This window comes from Saccopteryx leptura, chromosome 2 (genome assembly GCF_036850995.1).
Source record: "Saccopteryx leptura isolate mSacLep1 chromosome 2, mSacLep1_pri_phased_curated, whole genome shotgun sequence".
NCBI lineage: Eukaryota > Metazoa > Chordata > Mammalia > Chiroptera > Emballonuridae > Saccopteryx > Saccopteryx leptura.
Genome location: NC_089504.1, coordinates 319458949 through 319477723, shown reverse-complemented (window position 1 = coordinate 319477723; position 18775 = coordinate 319458949). Strand labels below are relative to the sequence as shown.

General features: G+C 55.9%; 1 protein-coding gene and 1 pseudogene across 15 annotated transcripts; one reads left to right on the top strand and one right to left on the bottom strand.

The window, feature by feature from the left end:
- The window catches only part of LOC136392245 (SCO-spondin-like), a 41499-nt pseudogene extending 35791 nt beyond the window's left edge, over positions 1-5708 (bottom strand).
- A 3380-nt stretch (positions 5709-9088) lies between these two features.
- On the top strand, positions 9089-18289 carry ZNF467 (zinc finger protein 467). Of its 15 annotated transcripts, none has more exons than XM_066362978.1 (6): positions 9200-9941; positions 11684-11730; positions 11992-12103; positions 12557-12673; positions 13432-13545; positions 15984-18289. In XM_066362978.1, exons 3-6 carry the CDS (start codon positions 12034-12036, stop codon positions 17486-17488), a joined length of 1806 nt encoding a protein of 601 aa, XP_066219075.1. In that variant the 5' UTR covers positions 9200-9941; positions 11684-11730; positions 11992-12033; the 3' UTR covers positions 17489-18289. The 15 variants fall into 15 exon arrangements, with proteins under 15 accessions (XP_066219078.1, XP_066219075.1, XP_066219071.1 ...); XM_066362974.1 differs by having other exon boundaries at positions 9200-10028; XM_066362975.1 differs by having other exon boundaries at positions 9200-10028; positions 11684-11810.
- Positions 18290-18775: the final 486 nt, after the last annotated feature.

Sequence of the window (18775 nt, the reverse complement as noted above, 5' to 3'; positions counted from 1 at the left end):
GGTGTGGACGGAAGATGATGGAAGGAGCCAGAGTCTACAGGGAGAGAAGCGGTAACAGGAGGCTGCTAGGGCCTGAGCCATAGTTCTGAGGGCTTCCAGGAGAGAAGGCCTAGTAGGTAGGTACCTGGAGAGCTGAGGCTACCTGAGTCCCTGAGCTGGATGTGAGTGTCCGCCAGGGTGACAGAGATGGCGTGGAGGCAGCTCCCAGAGTCACAGGCCCCATGCTCCAGCAGGATCAGCAGCTGCCCCTTGGCCAAGTCCTGGGGCAGATAATGAGGAATGTGGGTGTGGAGGTGGGGCAGCCCTGAGAACACACATCTGGAGGCAGCTCCCACCCCATGTCTGCTGACCACCTTCCAGCCAGCCAGATCACACATGCACTGGCACATGTGAATGTGTGTGTATGTGTATATATATACACACACAGACACACACATGTACCTCTGTATGTTGGGGTGAGATGGCCCCCTCTTTTTTCCCCTTGGGTATGTATGCTGTGCACACATACATGCTAAATCTACATGCACATGCATGAGTATATGCCATGTGTGCATGCCTGTGTGTGTCTGTGTGTAAGAACATGCCTAGGTCTGAACTCAGGATGTCATCTAATTTTACTAGGGGGCCAAGAAAGTCTTTTATTGGACCTGGGATTATTTTGTACGAAGTAACTTATGACAAGCCCAGCCTGTCCCATCTGTGAGGATGGATTTTGTTTTGCACCCCTGGGCTGGGGTGGCAATGATAACCTAAGGAGGAGGTGAGAACCTAAAAGGGAGGCTTTGCGGGGTCTGCGGCAGCCATCCTCCCTCCAGAATCGGTTCTCCCTCAGGTTCTTTCCCCAGACGACTGTGTGTGTTTTGTTCCGTTATTCACTGGTTTCTTTACGGTCATTTCTCCCCCACAGCCTCCCTACGAGGGCCCCTGCTCTAGCAAGACGCCCCTCCAGCCCTCGTTGGTCCTCTGCCAGCCAGCACCAAGATGGAGCGGCAACCCGGGCTGCCGCGGAAGCAGAAGCTCCGCCCATCAAAGGTAAGATAGTGCCCGTCCCCGCCCACCGCGCACTCGGAGGGGCACGGCGCCTGCGCGCAGAGCCAGCGGCCGTCCTGGCAAACGCTGTGGGCAGAAGGGGTGGGAGGGCGCCTTCTGGATCAGCCTCCCAGGGAAAGGAGAGGCTGAGCTGGAGAGGACCTCCCGTCCCCCCACACCCTGGTGCCGCCCTCCTCCGGCCACCCCCACTTGCAGTTAGAGTTAGAGGTCAGCGGGCAGAGGTCACCTGCTAGGTCTTTTAAACAGGGCTACCAATTGTGCCGTGAGAGGTCACAGGTTACTTGTGAGGTCCCCAAAAGAGAAGCCAGATTGAGGAGATAGCATAAGGGAGGAATCAGAGGGCACTGGGTGGTCTCCAGCCCCAGCGAAAGGGCCAGCGAGGCCCAGGGGACCCATCACAGGTTGCATCGCTGGCGCACGGTGTCGCCGGGGCCGTAGCGCCGGCGCCGGTGGTAGCAGGGGCAGCGGGCGGCAGGCACACAGAGGACGCTGTCCCAGAAGAGGCTGGGCGGGCACTGGCAGCCGCTCACGCATTCTTCTCCTCAGGACCCCTCCCCGCCCTCGCCCACCGCGGAGCAGCTGGGCGGGCAGGCCAAGGCGCATTCCGAGTACAGGGCACAGGCGTTCTATGGGAACGAGAGCAGGCTGTGGGGCCTAGGAGTACTCCTCCTCCCGCCATGCTGCCACGGAGGAGCCTGGGGGCCACACTGGACGCTCAGCGGGTGCCAGAGCACTCAGAAGTAGGGGTCACATGAGGGCCCTCCCTCAATTCCCAGTCCTGCAGAGAGGGGAGTTCCGGAGGGACAGGCAGGAGCCCTACCGCAGAAGCCCGGCTTCCTCCAGAGTACATGGATGTGCTGCTTGGCACAGTCCTGGGCATATGTGGCCAAGATGACACACACAGCATCCCAGCGGCCCTCTATGCCACTGCCTACTGGGGCCCCAGCACAGTAAGCAAACAGACAGGGCTCGTGGTACTCAGCAGGGGGAACCTTGGGAGAAAAGACAGCCCCTCAGCCAACCAGCCTCCTCCTCCAACACTCACCAGCAACCCCTTCTTCTTGCTTCTATCTCACCCTGGTTTATAATCAAACAGATGAGGGCTGGAAGGGACCCCAGAGATCATACATATGAGCAACCTCATTTCCCAGTGATAGAACCCAGGATAGAAAGGAGGATGGCTTGACCAATGGCCCAATGCAATCTAGTGGGAGGACCAAATTCCCTGTTTGGCACCTCCTTAGCACCGCCCTCCACTTTGGCTTCTCCAGTGCCAGACATCACCTCCACCCCCACCCATACCTGGACATGGCATTCTCTGAATGGACCGTCCAGCAGCTGGTGGCACACATCCTCCATGCCCGCCTCTGTGCCCCCCAGGGGCTCCTCGCAGCCCTGGGCTGCCTCCACCGCATCCAGACACTCAGGCTGAGGACAGTAGGAGTCAGGCCAGGGGCCAGAGATGAGGCACATTAACAAGGATACCAGGAAAACAGCTGCTGCTTCCATAGCTGCTTCAAAGCCCCACTGTCATGACCAGCAGCCCAAGCATCCTTCTGGGGCTTTTGCGGGAAGGGCAGCAAAGTGACAAGCCTGGGAAGGGGTAGGGGAGCTGGTGTCACTGTCAACCCATAGGCAGGAGGTTTGATAACTAGATAATTAACCAAAACTGGTTAGTGCTCAGGTCAGTGAGTGTGTCCCCTGGGTGGTCAGTTCACACAGGCAGCTGGGGCTACATACAGGCAGCACCTTACACTGACTTCCTGCAGGACCTTAAGCTTGCCTTTCCTTCTCTGGGGATCTGGGAGAGGACCAGGTCCTGTCACTTGTGGGAGACAGAACAGAAGCTTGGAGGTGTCAGAGAAGCTAGGCTAGGTGTGCAGGCGCGAGTGAGGGAACCCATGCTCCCCTAGGGCTGCACCTCACCTCTGAGGCAGGCAGCCTCCAGGAATTCCCAATTCCCTTAGCAGCCACCCTACCTCCTGGCTCCAAGAAGTCATCTGAGGGAGGGAAAGGCAGGTGGTGCCATGTCTGAGGTCTTGGGTCCCCCCTTCCCTCCTATACCAGTAAGGACACCACGCCTCACTCACCTTCATGCCGACCATTGTAGACCCCACAGAGGCCTTGAGTCTGTCCCTAGAGCTCATGATCCATAGAAACGGAAACCGAACTGGACCTATCCAGCCGCACCATGACCCCCAGGGCCCCTGACAGCACCAGCCAGTCCCCTTGCCACTGCAAGCTCAGCCCTGGGCAGGGGTAGCTGGGGGGGGGGGGGTGTCACACTCCCCACCCCTCCCACCAGCACACTAGGGCTCGGACTGCCCAGGGAAGGGAAGAGAAGGGAAGGATTCTCACAATTCTAGAGCTCTGCACTTGTTACCCTTCAGAACAGCCCCCACAGAGCTCCCATCACAGCCTCCTAGAGAGATTCCTGAACACTCTAAACGTTCTCTTGAGAGAGGGACGTGCTCACACATAGAACCCCACTTTGACCTCTTTCTCTGGACCCAACCAGGACTAACGTCCCATCTAGTAGCACCAAACCCTTCCTCACAGCACTGTGGGAGACTGGTGGGGAAACTGAGGCTCAGAGAAGTTAAGTGCCCAAGGCCACCCTGTGAGAGGGCTAGTGAGGGAGAGTTGTGAAGATGGGGCAGGGGACTAGATCCACAACCTCTGGCTCCTCAGCTGGCTCCCTCAATTCCAGATACCTCCCAACAGGGTGGGGGTCCAAGTTCAGTCCTCAGCCGCCCTTTCTGCTGCCCTTCTGAGCTGTACCCTGGGGGTAGGCCTACTGTCCCTTACTAGGGAGCAGCTGAGACTCCCCATCAGGTACCAGCTGCCCGTTCACAGAGACGTTTCCATCCTGAATCAGCACATCCTCCGATCCCATCATCACCTGGGCCTGGGCAAAGACAAGTACTGGGTGAGCTAGCTGGTCAACATCACTCTTCCTCCCACATCCAGCTCCCCCGTCTCCATCCCCACCTCCATCCCTCACCAGCTGACAGTGCCCAGGCTGAGCACAATGACCCCTGGGACTGAGGTGGACAGCCCAGGTAGAGCCAGCAGCACCAGCCAGCAGGTAAGTGCAGCAGCCCAGGAAGTGGTAGTGGCGCCTGTCAAAGGTGCGGTAGTGGAAGCCGGACCAGGTGGCACAGGTGGCCGAGGGACGTTGGCGCTGGCTCCAGAGTTGGGCCACAACCCCTGCCAGGGGCTGCAGGGGCATCAGAGGGGGGGTGCCACCTGAGGAAGATGTGCCCCTGTGAGCCTCTGAACGTGGGGAAAGAGGGCAGAGGATGCGGGAGGCAGGTGGACAGTTGAGGTCAATCTGGAGGGCAGGGGATGGGAGGTGACTCATCTGAGAGGACAGGGGAGTGGACATGGGTCCTGCGGAAAGGCTCAGAGCTCAAGAACTCCACATGGGAGTGCCCATGGGGTCAGAAGGGACAGCTGGGACTATGCCCGTTGGCAGGCTGGGGATCCACCTGGGAGCTGTTGGCTGAGGCAGCTGAGGCAGGCCTGGGAGCAGCCATCCTGCCAGCTGTGTCCCCAAGGCTGGGCACAGCACTCCTCCAGGCTCCCTGCAGGAGCATTAGCTGAACCCACCTGAGGCTGGCACTGCCCCATGGCAAAGCAGTGGGCCTCGGGGCTGGCTCCTGCAAGGGTTGTGTTGAGTACAGAAAAAGAATGGGGTGGGCCCAGTCAGTCAGCCTGGACCTCACTTCCCTCCCCGGGGCGGCCTGCTACCTCCTTGAAACCGCAGATCTGGGCTCATCTTGGGCACTTACTCAGAGTGTAGTGGGTGCTCCCCCCAGCCTGGGCAGCAGGCCCTCACCGTCCGGTTCCACGCAGCCAGCCGTGTTTCAGGGGGTCTGGGTCCACCAAGCAGGTAGAAGGGAGAAGACGTTAGTGTTCAGCCCAGCCCCGTTCCTGGGAAAGGCCTGTGCTGGTCATTCCAACTGGTCATCTACTATCTGAGGGGATTTATCATGTGATTTCCCTTCTCGGTGTTCATTTCCCTATGCGGTAATCTTGTGGAGGCCAACTGGAGGGTAGGCACAGGCAGGAGGCATCGAGCATCTCTGTGAACTGCTCACAGTGGTGCCAACTCATCTACGCCCCTCACCCTGCACTATCTGCTCTTGGAGAGCCCACCCAGACCTCCTTCCCAAATGCTTACTTCTTCAGGTCACCGCCAGTCCAGAATGTGACCTCTTTGCTCTCTCCTGTTGGGCAGCCAGCCCAGACTCCAACCCACACTCACCTGGCACATCCACTCCAGGATACGTCCATCCCAGGCGCTGGTAATGGTAGAGGCTGGTGCAGGGCACCAGGTCCTCCTAATGGGGGGTCACTTCCTCCTCCACCAGGATGGTCTCCGTCTGCTCACACCACCGCCTGCCCATGCATGGGGAATGAGAGCTGCTGCTACTGTCCCCTATCACCAGGAAGCCCTGTCCTGTGAAAGAGCCAACTCCCAGGGACAGTAGTGAACTGAGGTGGAGGCTGAGTTTGGGAGGGCAGTCTGGCTGTCCCAGAGAATCCCAGTCAAGGGGCAGAAGGAAAAGGATCTTAGTGGGAGGGTTCCTGGGATAGGCTGCTTACCCATCAGTAAGTGCCCATGCCATCCCAAAGAGGAAGGCAGGGAGCATGGTGCCTCCACAGATCACCTTTGGGGAGCTTTGAGGCTTGGGGGCCACAATGTGCATCAAGTGAGTAGAGAGGCCAGTCCTTAGCCTCCCCCCACCACACAGTAGTCTGCTCCAGCCCAGCCTCAGTGTGGCTGAGGCTGTTCACAGCTGGGGCTAGGAGGTTTTATCTCAGCCCCACGCCTTAGGGCACCAGCTGTCTGGAACTGGATTGGACCTGCCCACACATCCCACAGAGGCCTGCTCTCCTGGGAAACAGTCCCCTAGCCCCCCTTCTGCCCCTGTCTAGTGTGTGTATGTGTGTGTGCATGGGTGTTCATGTCCCTGGCCACAGACAGACACTCACAGCCTCTGGTATTTGCACACTCTCAGGTGCTCCCACAAATTAACGTGATCTCTGGGCAGGCCACAATCACTCTAAGGCAGACATGGCCAACATATGGCCTGCATAATGAGCTTATGCCAGCTCGCGATTAAATTTTTAATATTCTCCGCTACTTTAAAATCTCAGCTACTCAGAAGCAGAAGCATCTTTGATTATTGGAAATCGAGATATTTAAGAAGATAGTGACACGCGGAAAAGAATTCCAAGAGTAACTAACTAATCTAGGGTTAACTTCCAATAATTGGTCGAATGGATTCGCAATACTTTTTTTTTCTTGTGGGAGGAACAGAGAGAGTCAGAGAGAGGGACAGATAGGGGCAGACAGACAAGAAAGGAGAGAGATAAGAAACATCAAATCTTCGTTAAGGTTCCTTAATGTTCATTAATTGATTTCTCATATGTACCTTGACTGGGGGACTACAGCAGATCAAGTGACCCCTTGCTCGAGCCAGCGACCTTGGGCTCAAGCTGGTGAGCCTTGCTCAAACCAGATGAGCTAAAAAACAAACAAACAAACAAAAAAAACAACAGATGAGCTCGGGCTCAAGCTGGCAACCTCAGGGTCTCGAACCTGGGTCCTCCACATCCCAGTCCAACGCTCTATCCACTGCGCCACCGCCTGGTCAGGCGCGATACTTCTTTATTTATTTATTTATTTTTAAATTTCATTATAAAGATTTACAACATTTGTACTGGTCTGTACTCGATATGAACTGTTTGATGTTTAGTGGTGATGTGAAACCCACATTCTTTTATGCAGAGTTTGCCAATGCACACCCAAGGTCAAACCGTTATTTCTGTGGTCAAGTGTGCTGAATCAAGTGGCATTGTAGCATAGACAATAGCTGCAGTTGATAACTGAAAACGTGTCCAGGCTGTTTATAAAATGAAATAATTGTTTTATTTGTGATATAACCTCTTCAAGCTCATTCTATTAATTAAATACTATTTCTATTGATGCGATACAATTTGGATATTTATACGGTATGTAATTATATTTTTATTAAAATAATATTGCATATTAAAATTTTTTCACCCACTTACATTTATTCATAAATAAATTACATAATAAAATTTTATTTACTTAAACAAATCATTTTTGTATTTAACATTTTTTAATTTTAATATTTCGTCCGGCCTGTGAAAAAAAATTTCTTTCTAATCTAGCCTGGGGGCAAAAACTGTTGGCCATGACTGCTCTAAGGACTTTTATTTCTTTATCACTAAAAACTCTAGGAGCCTCCCAGGTATGCATGCGTGGAACTCAGGGTATCCATGGATACTCTGAAATTGTGTGTGCACACTTTTTTCTACAGACAGTTTTGTAATTTTTATTAGATTCCCAGTGGGGGCATGGCTAAATGTTTAGAGTCACAGGACCAAATGATGGTCTTCTCTCCCCTGTTCCCTTTCCTGTCTCTTCCCCTCTCTCCCACCAGGAATTCTGGAAGTGAGAGGTAGCAGGAGGAGTCATTTCCAAGGAGGTTGGACTGTGGGGACAGGAACTACCCGTGCCCCTTCCTCTGTAATCCCACTTCTTACTGGAGGTAATTATGTGTGGCTGCTTGGGTCCACCCTGGTCTCCTTTGAGTTTCTTAGTGTCCCTGGGGTCCAAACCAGCAAGCCTCAGGAAATAGTGTCTGGGGTGGGAAATGAAGGGGCGGGTGGCAGGAGACAGGGGCCCTGGGGGCAAGGCACCGGATGGGATAATCCCAACATCCATCTGGTTGGGAGGGGGCAGCAGCAGGTGCTCCAGGGGAATCCTGGTTACCAACTCTGAGGACACCCAGGCTGGAATGTGGCCTGGGTCTAATATTCCATTACCCCCCATCCCCTTACTCTGATGTCCATGACAGCATCCCACATAGTCACACACACACACACACACACACACACACACACACACACACACACACACCAGGGTGAGGAGGCTGTAGGGAACCAGAGCCCCACTAGGCATTCCTTCCAGGCGCACCGCTGGTCCTGCGACCAACAGCGGGTTATGTCAGTTTTTCAGGGAGCTCTCCAATGGGGTCCTTGGAGAGGGCATGGACACTCTCCCTGTCCCTGTCTCACATGCACACCTGGACACTCTCTCCCTCATACTTTACAGGCTCACACTCCCACTGCAGGGCTCACAAGGAGACACAGGTGCAGCATCAGAACACATTCTGCTCCCAGGGCCATGAGAAGGCTGGGCATCGACTTCCTGAAATAGCCCATCAGGACTTAAAAAGGCCTTTCATAGCTGATTCTTAAGACACTGTGCCTCCTCCTCCAGGTACCACCTGCTCCAGTGCCTTTCCTCCTATCCTATACATCAACAAATATTGATGGTGCCCCTGCCCTGTGCCACGGTTCTCTGTCCCCTGGTATCCCCTCCTGTGACGAGGTGTGGAAGAGCTCCTTGCTCGCTGTTCGAGGGCCATCCACATGGCCCCCAGCTCTGGATTCCAACCGCTGCTTGTAAGGCAGCACTTGGACTGGGAGAAACCCGAATCTCAAGGGTCCTTTCCCCTAAATTAGGCCGTGGGAGGGAGGAAGCTGGAACCCAGGGTGAGATTGGAGGAAGAGACTTGGGGGGAGGGGGGAAGCTGTAATAACCAGCACACATTTCATTCAGTTCAGGAGGACAGGATGTGGGGAGCGCTCAGAAAGAGTCATGTGTCCAGGTGGTAAGGCGGAAGAGACAGATCATAACCCCGGACAGGGACAGCGAGAAGCCGGACCTGAGGGCTGAGAGCACCTCTGCACACTTGACTGGGAGAGTTTTCCCGGGCTGTAGAAGGACCCGCCCCACGCCGGCCCAGGGAACACCCTCTCCCCCGCAGTCCCCTCACCTGGACCCCGCCCTCGGAGTCTCCGCCCAGCCCGACTCCCGCCTAGCCCCCGGTGCCTCCTTTCCAACCCTGCCTTATCTCTGGTGACCTGGCTCAAAGCCCACACCCAACTTCTACTTCGAAGAGCCCATTCTCGGCAGGCACAGGGGCCCAGCCCTGGCTCCTTCGGCCTCGCCGCACGGCCTCAAGGGACCCGGCTTCCGAGGCAGGTCTCAGAGGGGCCGGTCTCAGATCACCGGACTCGGGGCCGGAAGGTGTGAGTCAGGGTGGATCCCGGTGGGATCAAGGTAGAGGGCGGGGTGGTGCCGGAGTTCCCAGATCGACCTTACCAACTGAAAGTGGAGGCTGGATCCCACCGCGGGAGCGTGGCGCAGACACGCTCCCGCGAGCACTCGCGATTCAAAGACAGCGGCTCCCTCCCCGAACACGCCCCCTCCTCGTCCTCCCAGCTCCTCACCCCTGCTGCCCTGCGCTCCACCTTTCCCCTGTCTCCTCCCTCGGCGCCGGCGAGCACCCTCCCTTGCAGCCCGAGTGCCCGTCCTCCCTGCCTCCTCTCCCTCCTCCACCTCTCCCCTCCTCTTCCCTCTCCCCTCTCCCCTTCCACCGTTCTTTAGCTCCCACTTTCCATCACCTACTCCCGCTGTTGTCCCTCCAGACCCTTACCTGCCCGCCTGCCCCCGCGGTGCGCCCGCCCGCTGACCCGCCCGCGACCCCCTCCAGGACGCTCCGGCCCCCTGCCGCCCCCACCGGTGCTACACTGCTCCCCCTCCTGCTTCTTCGCTCCCCTCCCCCTGCCGGGGGGGGGGCGTTCTCCGCTCCCGCTCCCCCCGCGTCTTTTCCTCTCCCCTCCCCGCGAAGTTTCGGGGCTGTCAGTCAGTCTGTCAGTCTTTCGGGCAGTCCGCACCCGAGCTGCGGGCAGCGGGCGCCATTGCAAACAGAGCCGTCCAGGACCGGAGGCCAGGACGCCGGGGTCCCGGCAACAGCGTGGAGACCCGGCCGGTCGGCCGCCAGGTACGCGCCCTGGAGTCGCCCCGGGGCTGGCAGCTCCCTCCGCTTCCCTGGCCACACCCGCGCTCAGCCACTGCCCGCTCCCTGCAGGTGACAACCCCGGGGGAAGGGGGCGCGCAGAAGGGGGTGGGGAGGGGTGGAGGGGAATGGAAGGGCAAGGGAGGAGGACGTGGGCTGAAGGAGGGAGGTGATGGGAGTGGGGAGGGGAGGACATGGCGGTGGGGGAGAGTCAGGGTTGTCGAGCGGAGTGACAAGGAGCTGGAGGGAAGGGCAGGGGCTGGGGAGAGGGGCGGCGCGGGGCGGGGTACTCTGTCCAGAAAGGGGTGCAAGGCTCCGAGGAGACCGAGCAGGATAGTGCTGATCGGGGAGAGGGAGTGTGGGAGGGGGTAGGGGAAGGAAGATCCGGCCTAGGGATCGGGCCGTTGGGGGGTGGAGAGAAGGGCGCTGACAGGTGAGCCCGGGAGCCGGGGAGGGGCCGGGAGCAAGAGTGAGGTCTAGGAGCGGAGGCTGGAGAGGCGAACGGCGGCGGGGAGGTGGGACGCGAGGGATCTGGTCGAGAGGCAAACTTGGGATGGGGGTGGATAAGTCACTGCGGAGCAGAAATGGGAACAGGAGCCACTGATGAGAGGGGAGGGGAAACGGAGGTGTGCTGGAGACAGGGGTGGGCAGGGCAGAGCCGAGGAGAAGGTCCGGAGTGAGCGCCTAGGCGGCCAGGGGACACGGGGGGAGCTCAAGGGTCGGACTGGAAGGAGGAGGGGAAGAGTAGTTCTGGGGACTGGGGACCAGGAGGGAGGGGAAGCGAGAGCCTGCTGGGGAGGCAGAGGGGGAAGGGAGCCGGGGGCCTCGGAGGGGAAGGAGAACTGCGGGAGGGAGAGAGGGAGGAAGGGAGGAGGGCGGAGGGTGGTAGGGGAGAAGGGGGGTAGGGCTGGGGAGACAGGAGGAGGGAGGGAACTGAGGTGAAGAGACGAAAGGAGAAGGAAGGGAAACCAGAGTGGGGGAGGAGAGGGAGGAGGAGGGGAGAGCGGAGTGGGGGAGAACAGCGGGGAGGAGGAGGGCGGTGTAGGGAGGAAGGAAAAGAGGAGGGGGGAAGGAAGGGAGAGGGTGTGCACCGGGGAGGAGGATGGAGCCTGAGAGAACCGGAGGGAAGGGAAAGGCAGCCGGGAGCCTGGGGAGGGGGAGGGGAGAGCAGCGGCGAGGACTGCCGGGAGCGGAGGGTTGGGGGCGGAGGAGGGGGCGACGGAGGAGGGGGCGGGGAAGGGTTGGCCCTTTGGCTGCGGGTAGGGGGAGGAGCCGGAGGGGCGAGGCAGGGGGCGGAGCTGGGGAGCTAGCCAGATTCAGTGGGGAGAGAGGGCGGAAGGCAGAGGGAGCAGAAGAAGGGAGGGCAGAGGGAAGGCTGCCAGAAAGATTGGGGGGGAGGGGAGTCTGCTGGGAGTAGGGCAGGGGGCATGAGGGCAGGGTGGCCCCACAGGGAGGGGCGATAGTTTTGAGGTAGAGTTTTGGGGAGAGGAAGCAAGAGCTATTTCCTGCCTTCAGTGAGGACCCTCCTCTGAGGACCTTCCCCACCAGTGGCCCAATAATGACACTCACCTCCGCCCCTCCGCTAGCTCCTATTTCACCAGCTCCTGCAGCGACAGCTGGAGGGCCTAGGAAATGATGTTCTTGTTCCAAACCCTGTTCTCCCACCTTCCACCCTCTCCCTAGAGAATCAACTTAATCTCTGACCCTGATCCCTCCCCCCCTCGTAGGATCACTGGTGGGCTGGGGCTGGAGCTGGCTCTGAGCGACCTGCCAGGTGAGGGGGTGCTGCTGCTGACTTCTAGAGCTGACCAGAGCTTGCAGAAATGACTTCAAGATCTTCTCCTTGGGCCACCTGTAAAGATTGCTTTGCTATCTGAAATCCATCTTCTTTCATTAACCTCATCTATGCCAAGGGACATCACCTTTGGAACTCCTGGGGGTAGCTGATGGGGAGAGGTTGGGCACGGGCAGGGCCAGGGCCCTGGTGAAAAGCTGTCCTGAGAAGAATTTGAGCAAGGCTGTATTTTCTCCTTAGGGTGTGTGGCTGAATCCCCAGGAAGAGCTAAGCAGGGTTGCCATGAGAGAGACCTTGGAGGCCCTCAGCTCCCTGGGTGAGCCAGAAGAACAGAAGGAACCTGAGGTGGGGGGTGAGGATCAGGGCCCTGATGAGCTTATTGCTTCTTCACAATAAAGAAGGCAGACCATCTTCAGAGACTGCAACCCTAAGATTCCTGAGACCCCCTGGAACCTTTAGGGCAGCATCCTTTGGGGTTTCATCAGTGTGTTTGTGGAGGCGTGGCCCATGCTGGATATTGTGCTAGACTGTACGGGCACATGCATACTCACAGAGCACTGGGGTATTTAATCCACTTTATCCTTCCTTCACCGGCCCTGGATTCAACGCAAAGGGGCTGAGGTTGACACCTGGCCAGACTGCTGGGGAGTATGGCTGTCCCTTGTCCATACTGGCTAGAGACCCTTCCTTCTTGAGCTGGTTGGGAAAAGCCCCTTAGGCTGGCTGGGAAGGGAAAGAGCCCCAACTTTGATCACCTCTTCTATACTGGATGTATTACTTGGACCCCTGCTTCTACCTGTAACAGGATTCTCTGTGGGACAGCCAGAGATGGCCCCCCAAAGTGAGCCTGGGAAAGGGTCCCATAATGCCCAGGAGCAGATGTGCCCTCCCAGGGAAGAGAGAGCACTGGGCTCCTGTTTGGGTAAGTGAGGACCATGGATGGTGGAGTCTTCCTTCCTTTCTTCATCAAGTATTTACTGAGCACCTGCTAAGTGCCAAGTGCTATTCTAGCTATTTGGAATACCTCAGTGACCAAGTAGACACCCCTACCTCCTAGGAGCTTAATCCTAGTGAGGGCAGGAAGTCAACAACCAACAAATGTAAAAGTACACTTATAAACCGTGTTAGGATTCATGCTGGGGGGTGGGGGTGGGGATAAAGCAGGGTGAGGGGGGCCTAAGACAGCTGTAGGTGAGGGCAGAGCAGAGTAACCCTACACAAGGTGGTTAGAGTATGCCTCATTGGGAAGGTAAGATTCGAAACAGGGAAGTGGCTAAACATACCAGAAGAAGACACCTAAGGGAGGGGTGTACCTGGCTTTTTCACATCCCACTCTTCTCCCATGATTTGCCATGGAACTAGGGTCCATCTGGTTGCTGGGGGTGGGGGTCCCTAGCCCTCTTCCGAGGAGTCTCATGTAAGACTCAGGGCAGGGCTTGTCCTTGCTTACACAGAAACTCCTCACAGTGTGGCTTTAGCAATCATGCAGGGCCTAAGCAGCTGCCCTGTCTGAAGGAGCCTAAGGCTGCCCAGGGCCTGCAGGTATGACACAGACTGAAAATGGTCCTTACCTGTGAGGCTGGGACTGGGGTTTCAAACTCCCCTGCTTCCTAGCACCAGTGGGGCACTCTGTCCATCTGTGATGTCTGCAGTAGCTTGAGGCAACCTGTTCTCTGCCAGGGCATGAGGTCCCCAGACTGGAGGAAGGCACCCACACCGAACAGGCTGAGGCTCCTTGCAGAGGAAGCCAGGTGGGAACACCATGGAAGGCTGAGCCTGCGGGCTCCTGCCCAGGTGAGTCTTTTCATCTCTCCCTCTCACCAGAGGACCAGGCAGGGGGAACAGGGGCCCTACAAGCTCCAGAGCTGCTATCTGATGTGTAGCCACTTCAGGCCCTCCCGACACCAAGCCCCAGCACCTTTCTGCTTATTGAGTTTAGCACCCAGAGAGAATTCCACATCCATAGACAACGGAAATCAAAGAGTCTGGTCACCAAGAGAAACACACCATCATGTCAGTGTTCTCTAGATGTTTTAACTTCTAGACTCCCCAGTCTAAGTGCAGACTTGTCAAAGCTTGAATTACAATTCCCATAAATGTCATTGATCGACCTTTTCATCTTCTCTCCCCAGATAGGCTCCCACCCACATATCTCCACTGACCTTAGTGGTATCCAGATGCTCCAGTTTGACTCATCTCCCCCATACCCAGGGCGATCGGACAGTTGATTCTCTCCACAATCCTGCCCATCACTTCCTTCCATTACCACCAACCTTATCATTTTTGCCTGAGAGATGTCATTTATTCCACAAGGACTTATTTAGTGCCTCCTAGGTCCAGGCTGTTAGGAAAGAGATGGGCTCTGGGGCGACACACACCTGTGTGAACTCTTGTTCCACATTCCATAGCTGAGTGATCTTGGATTGGCTGCCTCGCCTCCAGGAGCCTCAGTTTGTGCGCCCATAAACAGGGTACTCTCATACCTGTTGTGAAGGTTGGTGACAGTGTCCACACAGTGCATCATCTATCGTTGGCATTCAACAAATGGTGGCCATTCTCATTTTTATTAGATGTATAAGGAGATAGAAGACAATATGATTTCCCTCCAGAGGCTAAAATCTAGTTGACACAAACATAAGCTCATGAGCTAGAATAAAGAATCAACAAATAACAGGAAAACCATGTCACAAGTATGTGTTCATAGTAAGTGCTATAGGCGTTTATATAAGAGATCCTCAAGCATTAGATTTTGATTTATGCTGCATTTTGAGAGAGGTGTTTACTTCAGCTCTGATGAGGGTGGGGTGTGAAGGATGGGAAAACATTCTAGGCTGAGGGAAGACTTTAAGGCATGAAAGTTGACACGTAAACACAACAAATTAAAATAAATAAATACATAACGCAATTTCAGATCTCTTCAACCACAAAAAAGAAAAGAAGTTGACACGTGACGGGGTTTAGAGCAGACCAGTGTGGCACAGTGAAAGGCTTATGCTTGAGAGGGTTGGGGTGTACCTCAGGTGCAGCTAGAACTTACTACATCCTGTAGTAGGGAGTTACTGATGGCTCCTGAGTAGAAGAATGGCACAATGAAAATGAAAGCAGTATCACAACGAGATAAATAAGTGTTTGGAATTGATAGACTGGTGAAAGAGACTGGGGATAAAAGTAATTGTGACAGTCCATGTGTAATGTAACCAAGGTTCAGGCTGTTACGGACTTTTAGAGCCAGACAGGAACTCCGATCATCCAGTTCAATGGTTCTCAAACAAGAATCACTTTGGGAGCTTTAAAGAAAGAGTACAGATTCATGCCCCCTGCTCCCCTAGATGTATTTTGTAAATGTTCCCCAGGAGATTATAGTGTGGCACCAAATTTAGGAGCCATAAACTAGTCAAACCTTTACCCCCTAAGCAAACTAACAAACTTAGCTCAACGAAGTAAGATAACCAAAGTCACACTGTTGGCTAGTGGCAGAGGAGACCCAAATGGACACTCTGGGTCTTGGCCTTCAGCTCCTTCCTCTTGGCTGGGCCATTCAGTGCCCACGAGGGGCAGCTCTCCCTGCTTTTCCAGAGGTTTACACTGTTCATTGGTTCCCTGTACACTCAATCCTCCTCTTTCTAAACTGGGATTTCCCACTGGGCTGTAAAAACAAGAATGAAGAGAGTTGGAGGGGAGGAGGCTTAACAGACAGCAGGAAGGAATACAAAGTCCACAGGTGGGAAGCTCCAAGTTGAGAGTCAAGGTTCTAAGCCCAGCCTTGGGGAGAATGAGACGCAGTCCTCACACTGAAGAAAGATGTAGGTCTGGGAAGGGGAGATGTTTGGTGATAAGCCTGCTGAGCCGCAGCCAATGTTCAGGACTAGTCAAGGGAGCTGCTCAACTGAAGATTTGAGAAGCTGTATAGTTCCAGAAAGGAGCCGGCTATACAGAAAGACCTGGGGCAGCCTCAGTGGGCATGTGAACCCAGAGTGAGGCAGGTAAAGCTCTCTAATTGCTCCTATTGACATGTGCCAACCTGGGAGAAGGTTCACCAGCGTCCTGTTTGCAGAGAGGGAAGGAGGAGGACTGAGTGGTAGTCTCTGGATTTGGTCATCACCAGGAAACTTACAGTCGAGTGGACAGCAGAAGCCAGACTGTGAGGCTCTAGGAAGTGGTGGTCTGTTGGCAAATAAATGTCGTTACTTAAATGTGAGGCTTAATAGACTTGTCTTGTTTGGACTTTTCAGATGAGTGGATGATTCGGAAGGTGAAGGTGGAGGAGGAAGACCAGGAGGCAGAAGAGGAGGCCGAATGGCCCCAGCATCTGTCATTACTCCCCGGCCCCTTTCCCGCACCTGACCTGGGGCCTTTGGCCACTGCTTATAAGTTGGAGCCGGGTGTCCCAGAGGCACTAGGTGGACTTGCGTTGGCTGGGTGGACTCCGGCCTCAGAGAAGCCCTATGGCTGCGGGGAGTGCGAGCGGCGGTTCCGGGACCAGCTGACACTGCGGTTGCATCAGAGGTTGCACCGCGGCGAGGGTCCCTGCGCCTGTCCCGACTGTGGCCGTAGCTTCACGCAGCGCACCCACATGCTGCTGCACCAGCGCAGCCACCGTGGCGAGCGGCCGTTCCCGTGCTCCGAATGCGACAAGCGCTTCAGCAAGAAGGCCCACTTGACCCGCCACCTGCGCACGCACACGGGCGAGCGGCCTTACCCGTGTGCAGAATGCGGCAAGCGCTTCAGCCAGAAGATACACCTGGGTTCGCACCAAAAGACGCACACGGGCGAGCGGCCCTTTCCCTGCACCGAGTGCGAGAAGCGCTTTCGCAAAAAGACGCACCTGATCCGCCACCAGCGCATCCACACGGGCGAGAGGCCGTACCAGTGCGCGCAGTGCGCGCGCAGCTTCACGCACAAGCAGCACTTGGTGAGGCACCAAAGGGTGCACGAGGCGTCCTGCCGCTCCCAGTTGTCTCCTGACGCGCCCGCCTCTCCGGGTTCCCTTGCCCCGTCCCGTACCCCGACCCCGTCTCCTCCCGGACCCAAGCCTTTCTCTTGCTCCGACTGCGGCCTGAGCTTCGGCTGGAAGAAGAACCTTGCCACGCACCAGCGTCTGCACCGCAGCGAGGGGCGCCCCTTTGGATGCGACGAGTGCGCACTGGGCGCCACCGTGGACCCCGCCGCTGCCGAGTCCCTGACCTGCGTGCATCGAACCACACCGGCAACCCAGGGCGCTCCAGCGAGCGAGCGGTCCTTTTTCTGCGCGGACTGCGGACGCGGCTTCGCCCATGGGCAGCACCTGGCGCGGCATCGGCGGATACACACAGGCGAACGGCCCTTCGCCTGCGCGCAATGTGGCCGTCGCTTCGGCTCGCGGCCGAATCTGGTCGCCCATTCTCGGGCCCACAGCGGCGCCAGGCCTTTTGCTTGCGCGCAGTGCGGCCGCCGTTTCAGCCGCAAGTCTCACTTGGGCCGCCACCAGGCGGTGCACACGGGCAGTCGGCCCCACGCCTGTGCTGTCTGCGCCCGCAGCTTCAGCTCCAAAACCAACCTGGTCCGCCATCAGGCCATCCACACGGGCTCTCGCCCCTTCTCTTGCCCGCAGTGTGGCAAGAGCTTCAGCCGCAAGACCCACCTCGTGCGGCACCAGCGGATCCACGGCGAAGCTGCCCACCTGGTCGCCGACGCCGACCTCCCGGCCCCAGCCTGGCCCGCTTCCACGGACGTGGCAGCCCCCCCACTCTTTTTCTGAGCCTCGTTCCCGTCCAGACCTTTTCTTTGCCTTCCGTTGTTCCCCGGTTGGAGAGACCCAGGTTCAAGCCGGTGAGCACAGTGACAGGATGACCTATGCCTCTACTGGCCGTTTTCCTTCCCTCTTCGTCTTGCTGAGAAGTCTGGAAATGATAACCAGCTTTGACATTCTGTGACAAAGACAATACCAAGTGAACCCTTGCTGGGAACAATGAAGGCTCCCACCAAGAGAACCCACTTGGAACCACCCCTGGCCCAGTCAGGAACCTCGGGGTGGGGGACAGGGAATGGTTATCTGTGCAGTACTTACAGTGTCATTAAAATTAAAATCTGAGGTTCTAAGGCTGATAAATGGGCTGGGGTGGGGGAACCCCTGACTTAATGCATACACAGAGGATCTTTCCTTTTCGGTCCTGGGTGAGTTCCATTCAGTTGGCTGCTGGTAATCAGTCTACAAATCAAAATATCATACAACAAATTGCCAACCCCCCCCTTGCTCCCTGCTTCTAGCTCAGAAAAAAAAAATTTTTTTTTTACGTGAGAAGAGGGGCGATAGTAAGACAGACATGCTCTGCAACTGGGATCCACTGGACAATCCTTGTCTCGAGCTGATGCTCAAATCAGCTGAGCCATCCCCAGAGCCCTAGGCCAGGGGTAGTCAACCTCTTTATACCTAGTGCCCACTTTTGTATCTGTTAGTAAAATTTTCTAACCACCCACTGGTTTCACAGTAATGGTGATTTATAAAGTAGGGAAGTAGTTTTACTTTATAAAATTTATAAAGCAGAGTTACAGCAAGTTAAAGGATATAATAATAATTACCAAGTACTATATGTTGGATTTTTACTAAGTTTGGCAGAATAAATCTTTATAAAACAACTTACTATAGTTAAATCTATCTTTTTATTTATACTTTGGTTGCTCTGCTACTGCCCACCATGAAAGCTGGAATGCCCACTAGTGGGTGGTAGGGACCAAGTTGACTACCACTGCCCTAGGCTGATGCTCCAACCATTCGAGGCACTGGCTTCATGAGAGAGAGAAAGAGAGAGAGAGAGAGAGAGAGAGAGAGAGAGAGAAGGGGGAGAGGGAGGGGAAGAGAAGCAGATGGTTGCCTCTCATGTGTGCCCTGACCAGGGATTGAAACCAGGATGTCCACATGCCAGGAGGACACTCTATCCACCGAGACATCCAGCCAGGGCCAATCTTCTTTTTTTACTAATGAATTATATTACATGCTGGTTGATTTCATTTTCATTGCACATTGCAACACCTTAATTTTTCATTG

Excerpts from the sequence above, each read along its gene's own strand:
- ZNF467 (XM_066362981.1), top strand. The coding sequence starts at position 12,034 with ATGAGAGAGACCTTGGAGGCCCTCAGCTCCCTGGGTGAGCCAGAAGAA. Across the intron at positions 12,674-13,431 it reads AGCACTGGGCTCCTGTTTGG|GGCATGAGGTCCCCAGACTG; the intron begins GTAAGTGAGGAC and ends GTTCTCTGCCAG. Across the intron at positions 13,546-15,983 it reads GCCTGCGGGCTCCTGCCCAG|ATGAGTGGATGATTCGGAAG; the intron begins GTGAGTCTTTTC and ends TGGACTTTTCAG.